The sequence below is a fragment of the Embiotoca jacksoni genome, unplaced genomic scaffold (genome assembly GCF_022577435.1).
Source record: "Embiotoca jacksoni isolate LCO1_2020_lvr unplaced genomic scaffold, fEmbJac1.0.p SCAF_16, whole genome shotgun sequence".
NCBI classification, from domain to species: Eukaryota; Metazoa; Chordata; class Actinopteri; family Embiotocidae; genus Embiotoca; species Embiotoca jacksoni.
Genome location: NW_027185296.1, coordinates 14,135,528 through 14,152,335, shown reverse-complemented (window position 1 = coordinate 14,152,335; position 16,808 = coordinate 14,135,528). Strand labels below are relative to the sequence as shown.

Below are 16,808 nucleotides of genomic sequence, written 5' to 3'. Positions count from 1 at the left end.
GCATGGCAGCTCAGTCTCATTAGTGGGTGAATGGGTGAATGGAAAACCGTGTAAAAGCGCTTTAAGACCGCAAAGGTGATAAAGCACGATACAAGTGCAGATAATTGACCATTTACCTTTACAGCAGCTCCAGTGAAGCAGTAATCACTACGTTAATCTTAGTTCCTCCTCACTGTACGATGAATCTACTCTGTCATGTATCTCATCTTTTTGTTCTGACCATGTAACTCTGACATCAGCTCCTTCATCATCATCCTCATCCTCTCTGTCCTCATAATAACACACAGACTTCAACACCTTTAAGGACGAAAAAGATCCTCACTAAATTCCTGTCTCATGACCCGCAGCTCGCCACCTCGTAGCATTCCGACTGTCTTACTGTTAAACACTCGTGAGCTGAGAATCCGTGTTTGGATTCGGGGACAGCAGGAGGGCTCAGAGCCTCCAAAGACCAAGAGGTGACTGAAAGATAACTGCCAGCATTTCTAATGCTGCCATTAAAGGATCCAGGAACAATCGAGTCCAGATCTGATGTCCTGTCATCCGTCATTTTAATTGTGGCAGTGCAGATCTATCCGGGTCACCGTTACTGACTTTGTCCTCTGTCAGCAGCGTGCCATCACAGTTGGGGGTTGTTTCTGGTTGCTGTGTGTTGATGTTGTGTGGTGTGTAGTGTTGGTCAGTGGAAATCAAAGAACACAAACACGCCGGATACAAACTCAGCAGTTTGAAACATAGTGGACGTAAACACTCCTCCACTGTTCCACTGATTGAAGAGCTGAAAAAAAAAGTCCATCCATCCATCCATCCATCCATCCATCCATCCATCCATCCATCCATCCATCCATCCATCCATCCATCCATCCATCCATCCACTTTTCCTTTGATGCATGTATTTTATCCAACTTCTTTTTGTTCACTGCTTGTTCTGCATGCTGCGCAGCACCCTTGCCTTTACCCAGTGGAGTACTCTCAGGTAAACACAGTGGATATTGAATATAATAGACACTCCCAGAGTGATCAGTGTGTCTGCCTACTAACAGCTTTTTATCAAATCTTAAACATACTCAAAGATGTGTTTATTGCCATGGCTGAGCTCAAGCTACACAGTTTGTTATGGAGCGTCTGATAAAGGACTAAACTACCTAATGCAGCTTAAAGGACTGCTTCTTCACTCCTGCCTGCATCACTTGCATACAGCCCTGGCAGAGTGGGGAGAGCTTAGTTTACCTCAGTGAGTCTTATTATTAGGCTGCTGTACAGCAGGACAGAGAGCAGTCCTCAACAGGACCGCTGCACATTTTAAAGGACACAACACTCGGTCCACACAAGGAACCTGGGATTTAGACAATTAATCAACTCGTTAGCACCTCTGATGTTGTTCCCACAAGATGGAGGGTGTGAACTCAAAATGATATAAAAGAACAGACTTTAGTCATTATGTTGAACATAAAATTAGTTGTTTTTTTTTCTTCTCAGTCAACACAAATGTAAAAACTGAGAAGGAAATACATGAAGATGCTCATTTTTCAAATGAAGTACACATTGCAGTTGTTATAGCTGTTATATTCAGAATGAATTCATTTGAGTCCTTGGAAAATAATTATTTGTTGAAATATTGAATTCATCAAATAAAAAATAGATAATTCATTAATATGATCATTTTGAAACACAGAGTTGCCTGAAGCTCCTTTTAAAAAAAATGTTTTAAGTTGGCTGTGACATGGTGGGTTTGTTCTGTTCCTCCGAGGGGGCGGGGTCATAGCCTTCATTTTGTTGTGTGTGTGTGTGTCTCAGGGAGAAGTACACCCTGGAGCAGGACATCAGGGAGGCCGAGGAGGCCATCAGACATAAGAGTGCAGAGGTGCAGGTGAGGGCAGCTGCTTTGGGATGCTCTGGCTGTAGTGTGTGTGTGTGTGTGTGTCCCTTTTACACACTAACATGTTGTTATCGTCTGATCTCCATCAGGAGATGCAGAACGACCTGGACCGAGAGGCGAGCAGCCTGCAGGAGCTGGAGGCTCAGAAACAGGACGCCCAGGACCGCCTGGAGGAGATGGACCAACAGAAACACAAACTGGAAGACATGCTGAACGAAGTCCGGATAAAGTGCCAGGAAGAGTCTCAGATGGTGAGGAAGAGCGGAGGAACTGGGGAGCGCTACAACAGTTTCGACTCAGCGACCGCACAATCATTAATTATTAAAAGTAGTTATTAAATTGAAGGTAGTTGTTGTTATTTTGGAAATCAGCTTTGTTTTACCATCCAGCTGAAAGCCAAAATTCCCAAGAGGAAACTGCGATGAGGCCAAAGGAAAGAGAAGAAGAGAGCAGAGTATTTTGATGGACTGCACTCTGACCCTAATCCTCACCGCTTCCTTCTCCTCCACCTTCAGATCTCCACCCTCCAGACTCAGATCCACTCCCAGGAGTCGGACCTGCAGAGCCAGGAGGAGGAGCTGAGCCGAGCCAAGGCGGACCTGGGCCGGCTGCAGCAGGAGGAGAATCAGCTGGAGCAGAGCCTGGCTGCGGGCAAGATCCAGCTGGAGACCATCATCAAGTCTCTGAAGGCCACACAGGACGAGATCAACCAGGTAGGACACGGATCCTGTTTGTGTGTCTGAAAGCTGTCACCAGGGGGCGCCACTGCACCATGTCATCTTTACTCTACTGGAGTCTGTGCGTGTCCGTGTGTGTCTCAGCTGTTTCCTGCATACACAGCTTGACTTTATACACATGTAATGTGTAGCTGGTGCACGATGTCATCCTCATACTGTCTCTGTATGTCATGTTGAGTCCTGAATTGAATCAGGACGTGTTCACGTGCAGATTCAGTTTAATCCTCTGAGGTCTGACTTTCACTTCAAACCACATTCATCTGTGAAGTGAAATAAACTTCAGTTTAGGTCTGACTGCTCTAATCGGATTTAATTTTGACGCCACATAAAGTTCCCGTGTCCATCACACTGACACGAAACATGCAAGTCTGTCCGGACCGCGGTCCTCTGTGGACACAGACACCGGCGGGGACCGCTGCATGAAATATAACAGAGCCGACGAGCGTCCTGCGTCTCCGTAGGTTCATAACACCTATGCAGCAGCTCCACATTGACAAAGAAGCAGGGCCAGGCAATATCAGGGAACATCAGGGAATATCAGGGAACATCAGGGTATATCAGGGAACATCAGGGAATATCAGGGAACATCAGGGAACATCAGGGAACATCAGGGTATATCAGGGAATATCACAGAATATCAAGGAATACCAGGGAATGTCCTGGAATAGCAGGTCATTTTAAACACTCTTTTCCACACAGGGAAAGTCAGGGGATTTGATCATTTTTTGGGCCAAGTCGTGGAACATCAGGGCTTTTTGTTTGCATTTTTAAATTTGAGTTGCCATTATCGAAATATGATATTTTCCACGTTGTCTTTTGTTTGTATCATGTTATTTCACATGTATTTCCTTTGTTCATTCAGTAAAGACGTGTCTTCTCAGGAAGGCAAACATGCAGGAAAATGTAGATTTGAAGAGCTTTGGCTAAAAAAATGATGAGTTCAAAGACTGGGTGATAAAAATAGACGACAGAAAATCTGAATGTAAAGTTTGTAAAACTACTATAGATCTATCAAATATGGTAGAGAGCCCTTCGCTGCCACATCAACAGTAAGACGCATGTTAGAGCCAATGCTCTCGCATCCTTATCCATGAACAACCGTGGCAAGTTACAGTACTGACTATGTAGTTGTTGTTGACTATTATAGCAGGTACTTTGAGATTGAAAAAAATCACCAGCCTCACATCTGCAACTGTCGTCCAGAAGGAGAAGCCCATGTGGAATACCCCAGACAGTAATCAGCGATAATGGACCTTGTTACAGTTCACAAGAGTTCAGAGGTTTTGCTCACGCACGGGACTTTGAGGATACCACGAGCAGCCCGCTGTACCCGCAGAGTAACGGTTCGGCTGAAAAAACTGTTCAGACAGCCAAAGCCCTCATGGACAAAGCACATGCACAGCGGACAGACCCGTACCTCGGTTCATAATACAGAAACACAGCAGTTGAAGGACTAAAGTTACCGGTGCAAATGCTAATGAGCAGGGGTCTGCGCTCAATCCTACCAATCACTGAACAGCAACTGCAACCAGAACTTGCCTGTTGCAGCGCCATTCACAGCAGGAGGCGACTGTGCCAACAGAGACAAAAACAATACTATTGTTTGCTTGTATCCGTGTTGTGCAGGCTCGCAGCAAACTGTCTCAAATTCATGACAGTCAACAGGAAGTGTCGAAGAGCATCGAGCAGTACAACAGCACCTTGAATGGAACCCACGGAGGCAGCATGACCAATCTGGCCGACATGAGCGAGGGCTTCAGTGAGCGAGAGAACGGAGGCTTTCCCGCCATGGTGAGAGCGCCGCAGGTCAGGAACTCCTCTTTTACCTTCCAACTAAGATCCAGATAAAACAATATAGGTCATAAAGAGCTCAACTTTCCTCTCTTTGTCTCCCTCTGTGTTTGTCTGTTCCTCAGGAGGATCCATTCAAGGTGAAGCCATCGGTGTTCAACAGCAGCCAGCCTCAGGAGCTCCATACGGACCCCTTCCACTCCGAAGACCCCTTCAAAACAGACCCATTCAAAGGTTCCCTGTCCTCCTCTCAGATATCACTGCTCCTCCTGCTCTCCTCCAACTGTCCTCTGTCATTCATTTATTCTGACTCCTCCTCTCCTCTCCTCAAACATCTTTTATTTTTTCTGCTTGAGTTGCTCTCTGACGGTCTTTTATGTCCTCCTCTTCCTCCTTCTCTTTGGCTTCCTCTTACTTTTCCCTCTTTGTAGGTGACCCTTTTCAAAATGACCCTTTTGCAAAGCAGCCAGCAGCATCCACAGGTATTTATTTGGTGTAAATGACCTCCAGTTTTTCATTTTAATCCTGAATCACTCCCATCAGCCTGTTCGTTCACTGGAGCAAAATGAAGCCAGAAAGTGAACACTGAGTTGAGATTATGTTGTCACACATAAACAGAACAGGTTCAGTGTTGACTGCTGCTCCTACTGTTCACACTACACCAATACTAACATCTTATGTATGCACTGAACAGGCTTGTGACATCATCAAGTGACTTCAGCTCATTAATCTAGTGAAACCAGCCCACTGTGGTCTGCTGAGCAATAACAGTGCACTTCTCCTTTTTAAGTTGTGCCATAACCATCACACAACAGTCCCGCATACTTCCAGGAGTGGCCTGTGCTTCTGGTGGCAGCCTCGTCTTCAGCTGATGCCTTGCTGTATGTGTGGGCAGTGATTTCCCTCTGCGCTCATATTGTGGAGTTTCAGTTCTGTGCTGAGTAGATGGGGCGGATTAAATCTATGTTTTCACACAGACGTGAACGGCACACCCTGATCACACACTCACACTCAATCTAGTGTTGCAAAGTATGTTCCCACCTTATCTGTAACATCTCATTATGTCCTGAGCTGCAAGAGTTTTTTATGATTTTAGCGGTTAAAAAGATTGATTATGTGATGTAATTTGCAGTTTTAAATGTTTTTTTTAGACTTAGAAAAAACTGAGAAAAAATTGCAAGTCAAGGAAAACATCTTTTTTTTTTTTAAAGCACTACCTGTTAAAGAGTAGTACATGTTTCTTACTTTGATAATAATCATGCTGAACATCACAGTATTTTAGTTCTAATCTTTTTTATTACAAAAATTAAATGATAGAACGGACAGTCTGACTGTAATATAGAAACAACGACTACATCTGCTGTCACAATAAGAGCTTTAGATGATGTTTACCTGATATTAATTCAACACATAGGCTGACTGTATGCACAAAAACAAAGTGCAGTCTCTTACAACTAATTAACATACTATATTCCTCATTTTAAAGATGTGTTTTTGTTTATAAAGAAAAGGACACCTTATGCCGTAATATTTTCACGAGAGTTTCTATTGAGGACATTTTTTGCAGAAAAATCCTGGGAAAAAGGTTTTTGCGTAAAAAATTGTTAGCTCCCGCAAACATTGCAGAGATTGTTTTATCCATAGTATCATACTAAGGTTTTAAACTGTTTGGTGCAGAGGTAGCACAGCTCTTACATGGCTTGAACAATGTACAACATTTGTATTTTAGTGTATTTTGTAGATGGCTGTTGTCTCATTAGTTGCACAATAAAATGCCACAGACTTAAAGGGATAGTCTGAATGGCTTGAAGTGGGGGTTGTACGAGGTACTTCTCTACAGTCAGTGCTGTAGATGGTGGTTGCATGTCCCCAGTCAGCTGTACAGAAGCTGAGCGATGCACTCTTTAGAATATTTTCACCACTTTACCTTGACATCAACAGTTATATTGTTTTCTTCCGAGCCACCAGACTCCCTTCACAAAAACAGTCATTTTATGGGGCAGAACACAGGAGCTGCTGGTCTATCTCTGCCTCCGTCTGTCTGTTAGTTTGGGATCCAAATTAACACCTGTATCTACTGCAGGTAACTTTGGATGAGTATCTCATCAACCCCTCTCAAAACAACGCAAACAATCACTTCGAAGTATTTGGAAATCTGTTGTTTGACATTGTAAAACATTCCTTGTTGACTGGTTGATGAAAAGAAAGACAACAGTCAGAGTTTGAGAAGCTGAAGTTGTCCATCATTCCCTCTGCAGACCCATTTGGAGGAGACCCCTTCAAAGAGAGCGACCCTTTCAAGGCTTCGTCAGAAGATTTCTTCAAGAAGACCCCGAAGATTGACCCCTTCTCCACACCAGACCCCTTCAGTAAAAGTGCCACTTTACCTTCCAAGGTACACGTTGATCACCAAAGACACAACAGATTTGATATGAATTACAGTGGGTACGGAAAGTATTCAGACCCCTTTAAATTTTTCACTCTTTGTTTCATTGCAGCCATTTGCTAAAATCAAAAAAGTTCATTTTATTTCTCATTAATGTACACTCAGCACCCCATCTTGACAGAAAAAAACAGAAATGTAGAAATGTGTGCAAATTTATTAAAAAAGAAAACCTGAAATATCACATGGTCATAAGTATTCAGACCCTTTGCTCAGTATTGAGTAGAAGCACCCTTTTGAGCTCGTACAGCCATGAGTCTTCTTGGGAATGATGCAACAAGCTTTTCACACCTGGATTTGGGGATCCTCTGCCATTCTTCCTTGCAGATCCTCTCCAGTTCCGTCAGGTTGGATGGTGAACGTTGGTGGACAGCCATTTTCAGGTCTCTCCAGAGATGCTCAATTGGGTTTAGGTCAGGGCTCTGGCTGGGCCAGTCAAGAATGGTCACAGAGTTGTTCCGAAGCCACTCCTTTGTTATTTTAGCTGTGTGCTTCGGGTCATTGTCTTGTTGGAAGGTGAACCTTCGGCCCAGTCTGAGGTCCAGAGCACTCTGGAAGAGGTTTTCTTCCAGGATATCTCTGTACTTGGCCGCATCCATCTTTCCTTCAATTGCAACCAGTCGTCCTGTCCCTGCAGCTGAAAAACACCCCCATAGCATGATGCTGCCACCACCATGTTTCACTGTTGGGATTGTATTGGGCAGGTGATGAGCAGTGCCTGGTTTTCTCCACACATACCGCTTAGAATTAACACCAAAAAAGTTCAATCTTGGTCTCATCAGACCAGAGAATCTTATTTCTCATAGTCTGGGAGTCCTTCATGTGTTTTTTGTCAAACTCTATGCGGGCTTTCATATGTCTTGCACTGAGGAGAGGCTTCCGTCGGGCCACTCTGCCATAAAGCCCCGACTGGTGGAGGGCTGCAGTGATAGTTGACTTTGTGGAACTTTCTCCCATCTCCCTACTGCATCTCTGGAGCTCAGCCACAGTGATCTTTGGGTTCTTCTTCACCTCTCTCACCAAGGCTCTTCTCCCACGATTGCTCAGTTTGGCTGGACGGCCAGGTCTAGGAAGAGTTCTGGTCGTCCCAAACTTCTTCCATTTAAGGATTATGGAGGCCACTGTGCTCTTAGGAACCTTGAGTGCTGCAGACATTATGTTGTAACCTTGGCCAGATCTGTGCCTTGCCACAATTCTGTCTCTGAGCTCCTTGGACAGTTCCTTCGACCTCATGATTCTCATTTGCTCTGACATGCACTGTGAGCTGTAAGGTCTTATATAGACAGGTGTGTGCCTTTCCTAATCAAGTCCAATCAGTTTAATTAAACACAGCTGGACTCCAATGAAGGAGTAGAACCATCTCAAGGAGGATCAGAAGAAATGGACAGCATGTGAGTTAAATATGAGTGTCACAGCAAAGGGTCTGAATACTTATGACCATGTGATATTTCAGTTTTTCTTTTTGAATAAATTTGCACAAATTTCTACATTTCTGTTTTTTTCTGTCAAGATGGGGTGCTGAGTATACATTAATGAGAAATAAAATGAACCTTTTTGATTTTAGCAAATGGCTGCAATGAAACAAAGAGTGAAAAATGTAAAGGGGTCTGAATACTTTCCGTACCCACTGTATATACGGTGGTGAAGTGGTCAGCACACTAAGAAGGTTCTGGGTTCAAACCTCGGCTGGGTCTTGGTCCAAACCAATCATCAACCATCAGTGATGTCATCAACCATCAGTGATGTTGGTTTGTGAAAGTTATGAAGCCTCCAGTTCAGATTCTTTCCGTCACCATATTGCTAGTTCGGAGGAAAATAAGAAACATGATGGAATAAGAAAGAAGTCATGGTGTGAAATGGAAGCCAAAGTGTGATGCTGATCTCGGTTAGGATTTATGTAGAGGAGCCAAAGTTCTTCAGCAGACTGGAGGTGCTCTTCAGCATGTTGGTGATCCTCTCCAGCCTCTCCTGGAGGTCCTCCTCTGTGGCCTCAGACATGCAGCTGGGTAGACAGGCGGTGGACGTCTGGCAGGACACAGGGACACTTCTTTGTGTGCTGCTCAGCTCTAGTTTAGTCCATATATACTAGTACATAGTATGTCCTAGTGTGAATGCAGTTCTTGGACACACTAATACAAGCTTACAGTTTAGATATGAATAAATATGATTTAAGAATCTCTTGATATTCTGCATTCTGTAAGAAAAGTCTTTGAGTGTAAAACAGTTTTTCTTTTTTACTTCCTGCAGCAAGCCAGTCACTTCACAAGCAGCGACCCGTTTTCTTCAAGCCACCCGAAGCCCAAAGGACCAGGTATGATGTATTTTTTATTCAATACCTTCCCACATCATGCAGTTTCTTTTATCTTATAAAACAAGATCTGTGCTCTCTCCGATTCAAACAGGATGGTGACCTTGATAGACCGTGGCACCAACCTTAGAGGTTCGAATGGAGTCCCTCAGTGTGTCTCACTGGTAGTTCAGTGTTTGGTTTTCAGGGCATAACTCTTAACGAATGGACACCTGGTGTCAGACGGGACACTGGCCTCTTTCAATCAGCTGTTTATTCTCTGCAGCTCCAGAGAAGCTCTTTCATTTTCTCCTGGATATTACTGTAGTTCATCCAAACACACTTGCTCTGCAGGTTGGCTTAATGTCTCGTTGTGATTGGAGAAACTTGAGCCTGTCGCCACGCTCTGACTGACTGAGGTCACCATGTTGGTTTGCTTATTAAAACTGGGACTGGAGAGGAACGGTGTCACATTTGTTTACTCAGCGCTGGAAGTTCAGGGCTCAGGTGTCGGTACACCTTCCTTTCAGTCCCACCGGCTCTGGTTCGACCAGGTGTTTGTGACTGTGAAGGATTAAAATGTATTTGAATGAAGTCCTCTGTTGAGATCAGAATTGTATTATTTTGTAAAATCTGGATGCAGGTTTAATGTTTACTACGTTCATCAGCTTTGTCTGTGTTTCCACATTTTTACAGCTACAGATGATGTCAGTTTAATAGATTTTACAATATCTGGTTAGGCACCAGATTTAGACCTAACGAGGGTGCCGGATAGAAAGTTAAGAGATAACATGTTATAATAGTTGATCTTGAGGGGAAGATAATTTAGTATACCTCATGTCATGGCCACCTCAGCCTGTTTGAACACAGTGGGAACAGGAGCCTGGCTTTCACACACATCTCAAGATAGCAACTCATTTATTTTTAATTACAACAATCTAGATTAAAAAGCCAACCAATAATCTAATAAAAATAAAAAATCTGTGATAATTGTTGGTTAAAAACAGAAGCATTACTAACAAAAAACAACCCATCAATCAATCAGTAAATAAATAGATGAATCAAATAATAAGTGCCCTACAAGAAGAAATGCAGTTACTTGAAGTTCCGACAGCGAACGCACCGTCCTGAGGAAAGTGGAGAGAGAGCAGAGACAGGAGAGGAGACGGACAGAAACAGTTTGGGTCATGAGCCACAGCGGTCCAGATGTGGATGGCCTGGTTGGTAGACAGGTGCACGGAGAAGATCAAACACTCAGCTGGAGGAACCGGGAGAAAAAACTATTTTTGAGCTGAAGGGTACTTTAAGGAAACTCTATAGCTGTGTGTCATCTGCATAACAGTTGAAGTTCATGCAGTGTTTCCTGATGATATCTCCTAATGGAAGCATGCATAAAGTAAAACATATTGGACCTAGCACTGAACCTTGTGGAACTCCATAACTAATTTATGTGCACGTTGAGGAGTCATCAACAACACTGAACATTTAAAGTGATCTAATCTAATGTGAGCTTGTTGATATAAATTGGATCACATGTGTCCTTTCAAGACCTCTTTGGCACGTTGGACCCGTTCGGCAGCAGTTCGTTCAGCAGCAGCAGTAACAGCTCCGCTGGGTTCGCAGACTTCAGCCACATGTCGAAGCCCAGAGATCCATTTGAGGGAAGAGCCAGCTGGCTGCCAGATTACCAGAAGGTACCAGAAGGAAATCCCCCTGCAAACACGCTGTTTGGAAAAAAATCATAAATGTGTGACATGTTGCATTTGAGCGAGTACAATACAATTGCTTCTTCTCACTTCTTCACTCTAGTATTAATGATAATACTGCACACGTCAGGAACTCATCCTTCTGGTTTTTAGTCGTATGTTTTTCAAACAAAACCGCTAAATGTCTCCTGGTGGTGATGGTGCTATCCTTCATGTTCCATTTTAATGTTTTACAACCAACACTGTATCACAGCCTGTCAGATTATATACATGTCAATCACAGCTGAGGGCTAGTACAACTACATACACACTGCTTCTGTTTTTCCCAGCCAGTGTTCGTGGACGACCCTTTCAGCAGGAAGAACGACACACCAGCTCTGCCTCCGAAGAAAAGCGTTCCCCCGAGACCCAAACCACCCAGTGGTGAGTGTCACGGTGTTTGACTTGCTCTACCTCCGAAATTTATTAGAAAACATGATTATTATCATAAAAATGGATAAAAAGTCTCCGTGAGAACCTTCAGTTCGGATTAAAACTGCCTATTAGATTAAAAGTAATTTTCTCATTTATACCTGCAGCCTTTGATCTGTCACACAGTAACAAAACATCATTTTGTGTTTCTCCTTTGAAACTTAAACCAGTCAATAACTTTGGAGATCATCCTGATTGTTAAAAATAAGCAGAGCTGTCACCTTTTCCTGCATGAATGTGTGAGATAAGAGAATAGAGCCACTAATCCACGACCAATCACCTCCAAGCAGATTTAATAATCCAACGTAAATGACCGGACTGTAATAAACAGATCTCATCATAGACTCCGAGAACACTAATCATTGTTGAACGTTGTAGAGACACAGTGTTTCACTCTGATCTGTCAACAGGAAGAAGATAACAGCCATCTGCTGTCACACTCTGTACTCCACGTTTGTTTCTCAGTTCAAACACCGACCAGCAGTGGCAGCCGGTGTAACCAAATAACTTAAATAACATCGAACATTGTTTATATTGTATTGATTTGTCCACGTTGTCACAGCAGCTGTCACACACTCAGAGTGGGCGTGTCTGGAGGTAGTTTCATCCCCGGTGGCTGACACCGATGAATTCTCGGTTCGTCCCAGCAGTGTGTGATGATGGACATCAGTTGAACTGCGTCTCCATAGATTTTATAACCTGCATGACCAACATTCAGCATGTAGTTCAGCTTGTTCCTGCTATGAGTGCATTGCATTGTGGGCAAATAGTGCACATCAACTATGCAAGGCAAGGCAAGACAAGGCAAGTTTATTTGTACAGCACATTTCAGCAACAAGGCAATTCAAAGTGCTTCACATAAAACCATTAAAAGCATCCAAACATCAGGCAAAAGAAAAGGAAATTTAAAAACAATTAAGAACATTGATTGAAACATTAAGAACAGTCATTAAAACATTAAACAAGCTAAAAATAGAATAATAGTTGCAGAGCAGTTTAAGAAATAAAATACAGTAATAAAATGCAGAAATGCAGGAAATTGATCAACATCCTTGAGTCTGGTTCAATTGAAGGCAGCAAACAGAAAAGTCTTCAATCTTGATTTGAAGCAGCTGAGAGTCTCAGCAGACCTGCAGCTTTCTGGGAGTTTGTTCCAGATATGTGGAGCAGAAAAACTGAACGCTGCTTCTCCATGTTTAGTTGTGACTCTGGGGACAGAAAGGAGACCCGTCCCAGACGACCTGAGGGGTCGGGATGGTTCAGAAGGTCGCAGCAGATCACAAATGTATTTTGACCCTAAACCATTCAGTGCTTTATAAACCAACAGCAGGATTTTAAAGTGGATTCATGTTGGACAGGAAGCCGGTGTAAAGACCTCAGAACTGGACTGATGTGGTCCACTTTCTTGGTCTCAGTGAGGACTCGAGCTGCAGCGCTCTGACTGACTTTTTACAGAGACCCTTAAACACACCGTTACAGTAGTCCAGTCTACTGAACGCACTTAAAACTCAAATAGCAACACTCATCAGAGATGTTGGGTCATTTCCTCAAGTGGTTTTGCGGCATCAGCTGACCAACTGTTGGCAGAAATTCTAGAAAGTAATACGAGGAGAGGATGAAAAGATGCTACGGTTCTTCATGAATGTCTGTGAGGAACAGGAGTTGTTTTCAGGAGAGCATAACGCCGTCCTCTGGGACAGAGTGAGAGACTCTGCTGCACAGCCCCGCCCGCTGACTCAGCAGTCGTAGGCAGAGCTTGTCTTCACCTTAATGTGACATGATTTATCTGTAGATTTCAAATGAACGCTCTCTAGCTGCTGCTCTGTGTGTGTGTGTGTGTGTGTGTGTGTGTGTGTGTGTGTGTGTGTGTGTGTGTGTGTGTGTGTGTGAGTGTGTGTGTGTGTGAGAGAGTGTGAGAGAGGGCGGTGGTGTAAGAGAGAACGTGTGGTTAACAGACACACCCTGACGTGCTTCCTCTCTCTCTCCTTCGTGTGTGTGTGTGTGTGTGTGTGTGTGTGTGTGTGTGTGAGAGCGAGAGAAGCTGTGTGTGTGTGTGTGTGTGTGTGAGAGAGAAGCTGTGTGTGTGTGTGTGTGTGTGTGTGAGAGAGAAGCTGTGTGTGTGTGTGTGTGTGTGTGTGTGTGTGTGTGTGTGTGTGAGAGTGTGTGTGTGTGTGTGTGTGTGTGTGTGTGTGTGTGTGTGTGTGTGAGAGAGAAGCTGTGTGTGTGTGTGTGTGTGTGTGTGTGTGTGTGTGTGTGTGTGTGTGTGTGTGTGTGTGTGTGTGTGTGTGTGTGTGAGAGAGAAGCTGTGTGTGTGTGTGTGTGTGTGTGTGTGTGTGTGTGTGTGTGTGTGTGTGTGTGAGAGTGTGTGTGTGTGTGTGTGTGTGTGTGTGTGTGTGTGAGAGAGAAGCTGTGTGTGTGTGTGTGTGTGTGTGTGTGTGTGTGTGTGTGTGTGTGTGTGTGTGTGTGTACTGGTTCAGAGAAGGTCAGTGAAACAACAGTGTTGCTTTCCTTCTTTCTGTTTTCTTCAGTGTCACTGAGGTTCACTGCTGCAGCTGAGTTGTTGTCAGTAGATCACCTTCTGCTCGCTGCACATCTGATCCTGCGGTCGACATTAAAATTAGATGCCACTGATGCAGCAGCTTATTCTAAAGCAGGGTGGAGCTCATGATTGTGGTTTCTCAAGTGTAGGAGTGTGTGTGTGTGTGTGTGTGTGTGTGTGTGTGTGTGTGTGTGTGTGTGTGTGTGTGTGTGCAGGGTTTACTGAAAGAGGGGAAAAAAGTGATTAGCAGGCAGTGGGTGGTGGAGTGTGAAGTGAACTGCTCACCCCACCAGTCAGTTATCAGGGGAACAGGACTGAATGTGGATATGTGTATTGTTCGACGGCACTTCGACCGCTCCTGTGGTTTAACACCTACGCCAGCAGCAACGGGCCGTCTTAGCGTTCCCACGGTCCTCTGCCAGGCTCGGCTGCACCTCCCCGTCAATAGCACAACCCATCACTGGGATTATTGTTATCTTATATTTCTACTCATGCATTTATCCATCTGTGGTTGTACATGTGTGATTAAATGCATCTTAAATCCAGGTGAAATGTTCCAGTTATTTTAAGCAAAGTGCTGGATTGTTTTGTCTTAATCAGTCAGTGATAAGTTTATTTCCAGTTAAGAAAACCGAAAATGAGATTATTACACATTAACGAGAATAACCTCCATGTGCAAGACTTCAACTTAGTTTATTTTCTGTTTTACACAATCTTTGCCTCTTGACAAACAATATTTAATTGAAAAATTAACAGTATGACGCTGAAACAGTGACAGGAATTTATTTGTTGTGATGATTTTGTGATGATTATAATGAACTGTGTCTCCTTCTGACATTTAAGCACAAGATGACATTGTAGGATGTCAAGTTCAAATACGGTAAATGTTGATATTTCACATAAATTAGCAACCAGGAAAAAAAGGTCATGAAATTATTTGGTAATTGCAGTTCTAGTTTATATACATACCTTTTGACTTTGGCAATTTATGTGGTAGTTAACCAGCCAGGCTCTGGTTCAAAGAATATAGATTTATCAAATATGTAATTATATTTTTCTGCAGATAGATAATTTCACTGTCTCACTGCAGCAATTGTTCTTCTTTCCACTATTTATTAAATTATTATTATTATGAAATTGTTAAATTAGAATATTCCAAGTAGAATATCGCATTGATAAATCTCTGAGGACTTTGACCATGAACGTTTGTGAACATGAGCATCAGTATCGTGTTTACTTCATCTGTAAATTGGTGCACCAACATTTGGTGATGTGGGCAGATTGTTTTCACCAGGAAACGGTTGAAACTGGTTTTGCAGCTTTTAGTTTGAGTGCTCTGGGTGTTGTCTTCTGCTGTCTGTTTTTATTGTACCAGCTGTTTTTCTACATTTCCTGAGCTGTGTGTGGATGTGAAACTTGTGCATATATCTTTAAAGTAACACTGCAGATAATGTGAGGCTGAACTTAAAGAACAGGGGAAATCAGTGTTTTATTCCCGAACAGATAAAACGGCTGCACAAATGTTAGTTCTCCTTTGACAGAGTTACATCGGTGCTGTGATCATGGTGGTGAGGTCTGTTTTTAATCAGCAGGTATTATCTGGTAGACTATATATGAAATTAGATGTAGTTACTGGGTCTGAAAAATGGTTCCGATCCAGAAGTGTCTTCAGCTGCAATACCAGCGAGTGCCACTAGAGGTCGGCTCCAAAAAGCCTCCGGCTCCATAGACTCCCATTCAACTTCTCTCATCAAATCCAAAGTGAATAAAATGTGTCCATCAGTTATCTCGGTGTTGTTAGCTAAAGTCACTCCTTCTTATTAGTTTTCTGGAGGTCCATCTGAAAATAATCCCTCGTTAATTAGAAAAGAAGATTCAAGAAGACCTGTTTTTGGGGGCGTGTCTGTTTGATTGACAGGCCTGTGGTGCAGTCAGGTTACAGCTATCGGTGGGCGGGACGTAGTATCGTCAGGTTTCCGATCAGATCGATCAGATCCACCGCTGGCTCCTCCCCCAGCTCGTCCAAATATGGTCACTTCCTGCTCCGAACCGCTCCGAACTGGAGGATTCATAACATGAGACATCACTGATGGATGCCGCCTGGAACAGACAAAAACTTGATATGAAAAGATGTCGTGATGATGTTTCCCTCCGTGCTTTTATGTCTTCAGGTAAAACTACTCCAGTGAGCATGACAGCTGACTCCTCCAAACCCTGCGACCCCTTCCAGCCATTCGGCGGTGATGTCATCGACCCGTTTCAGAATAAAAAGGGCCTGGGAGACCCGTTCAGCGGCAAAGACCCTTTTGCTCCATCATCAGCATCAAGTAAAGACTTTTTCTGAAGTTTTACAGTCTTCAGTTCTGTTAGTTGAGATGGGTGATACTGTGTGTGTGTGTGTGTGTGTGTGTGTGTGTGTGTGTGTGTGTGTGTGTGTGGGGCTTAGATCCTCTGACTACATGGACTTTCTAACCTCTCTGTTCTGTGATCCACCTCTCTGACAGGACCTGACAAAGTCAAGGTGAGACACTGTGGTGATGTTATTCACAACGTTAATGAGCATTCAGATGAACAGTACCGTGCAAAGGTTCAGGGCACCGCGTTGATTAGTGATTCGTTTAATCCAAACATGCCCAGCCCAATGTTAAATAAGTAAAACCTAAACATTTCAACCAATAAAACCTCCTGAGCTTCTCTACAAGCTTCAACAACAACAATAACAGCCTCCAAACATGTCTGGATTTTAATTGGACATTTGGATTAATATGGATCTTCTTAACTCATTGGGCAAAAAGTGAGGAAAATGTGATTCCTTCTCAACTGCTCCCAAATCCCATAATTCCCACAGCTGGCTGTCCCGCTGGAGGTTTTAAATCTGCAACTAAAGATCTTTGATTTCTTCATTAGTTTGTTGTAGCGTGGGACAAAACTAGGCTGGAGTTAAATAGATATTTG

The 16,808-nt window shown here is 43.4% G+C and overlaps 1 protein-coding gene across 4 annotated transcripts in view; it reads left to right on the top strand.

Moving 5' to 3' along the window:
- Positions 1–16,808, top strand: part of LOC138199104 (epidermal growth factor receptor substrate 15-like 1) — a 35,625-nt gene that overhangs the window by 16,871 nt on the left and 1,946 nt on the right. For 2 of the 4 annotated variants that reach the window (XM_069151046.1, XM_069151048.1), the window contains 12 exons: positions 1,798–1,870; positions 1,969–2,130; positions 2,395–2,592; positions 4,243–4,422; positions 4,533–4,641; positions 4,839–4,889; positions 6,666–6,802; positions 9,098–9,161; positions 10,686–10,831; positions 11,173–11,266; positions 16,025–16,180; positions 16,358–16,374. In XM_069151046.1, the coding sequence (XP_069007147.1) occupies positions 1,798–1,870; positions 1,969–2,130; positions 2,395–2,592; positions 4,243–4,422; positions 4,533–4,641; positions 4,839–4,889; positions 6,666–6,802; positions 9,098–9,161; positions 10,686–10,831; positions 11,173–11,266; positions 16,025–16,180; positions 16,358–16,374 (1,387 nt within the window). The remainder of the gene's footprint in view (positions 1–1,797; positions 1,871–1,968; positions 2,131–2,394; positions 2,593–4,242; positions 4,423–4,532; positions 4,642–4,838; positions 4,890–6,665; positions 6,803–9,097; positions 9,162–10,685; positions 10,832–11,172; positions 11,267–16,024; positions 16,181–16,357; positions 16,375–16,808) is intronic. The other 2 variants (XM_069151047.1, XM_069151049.1) reach the window with 2 other exon arrangements.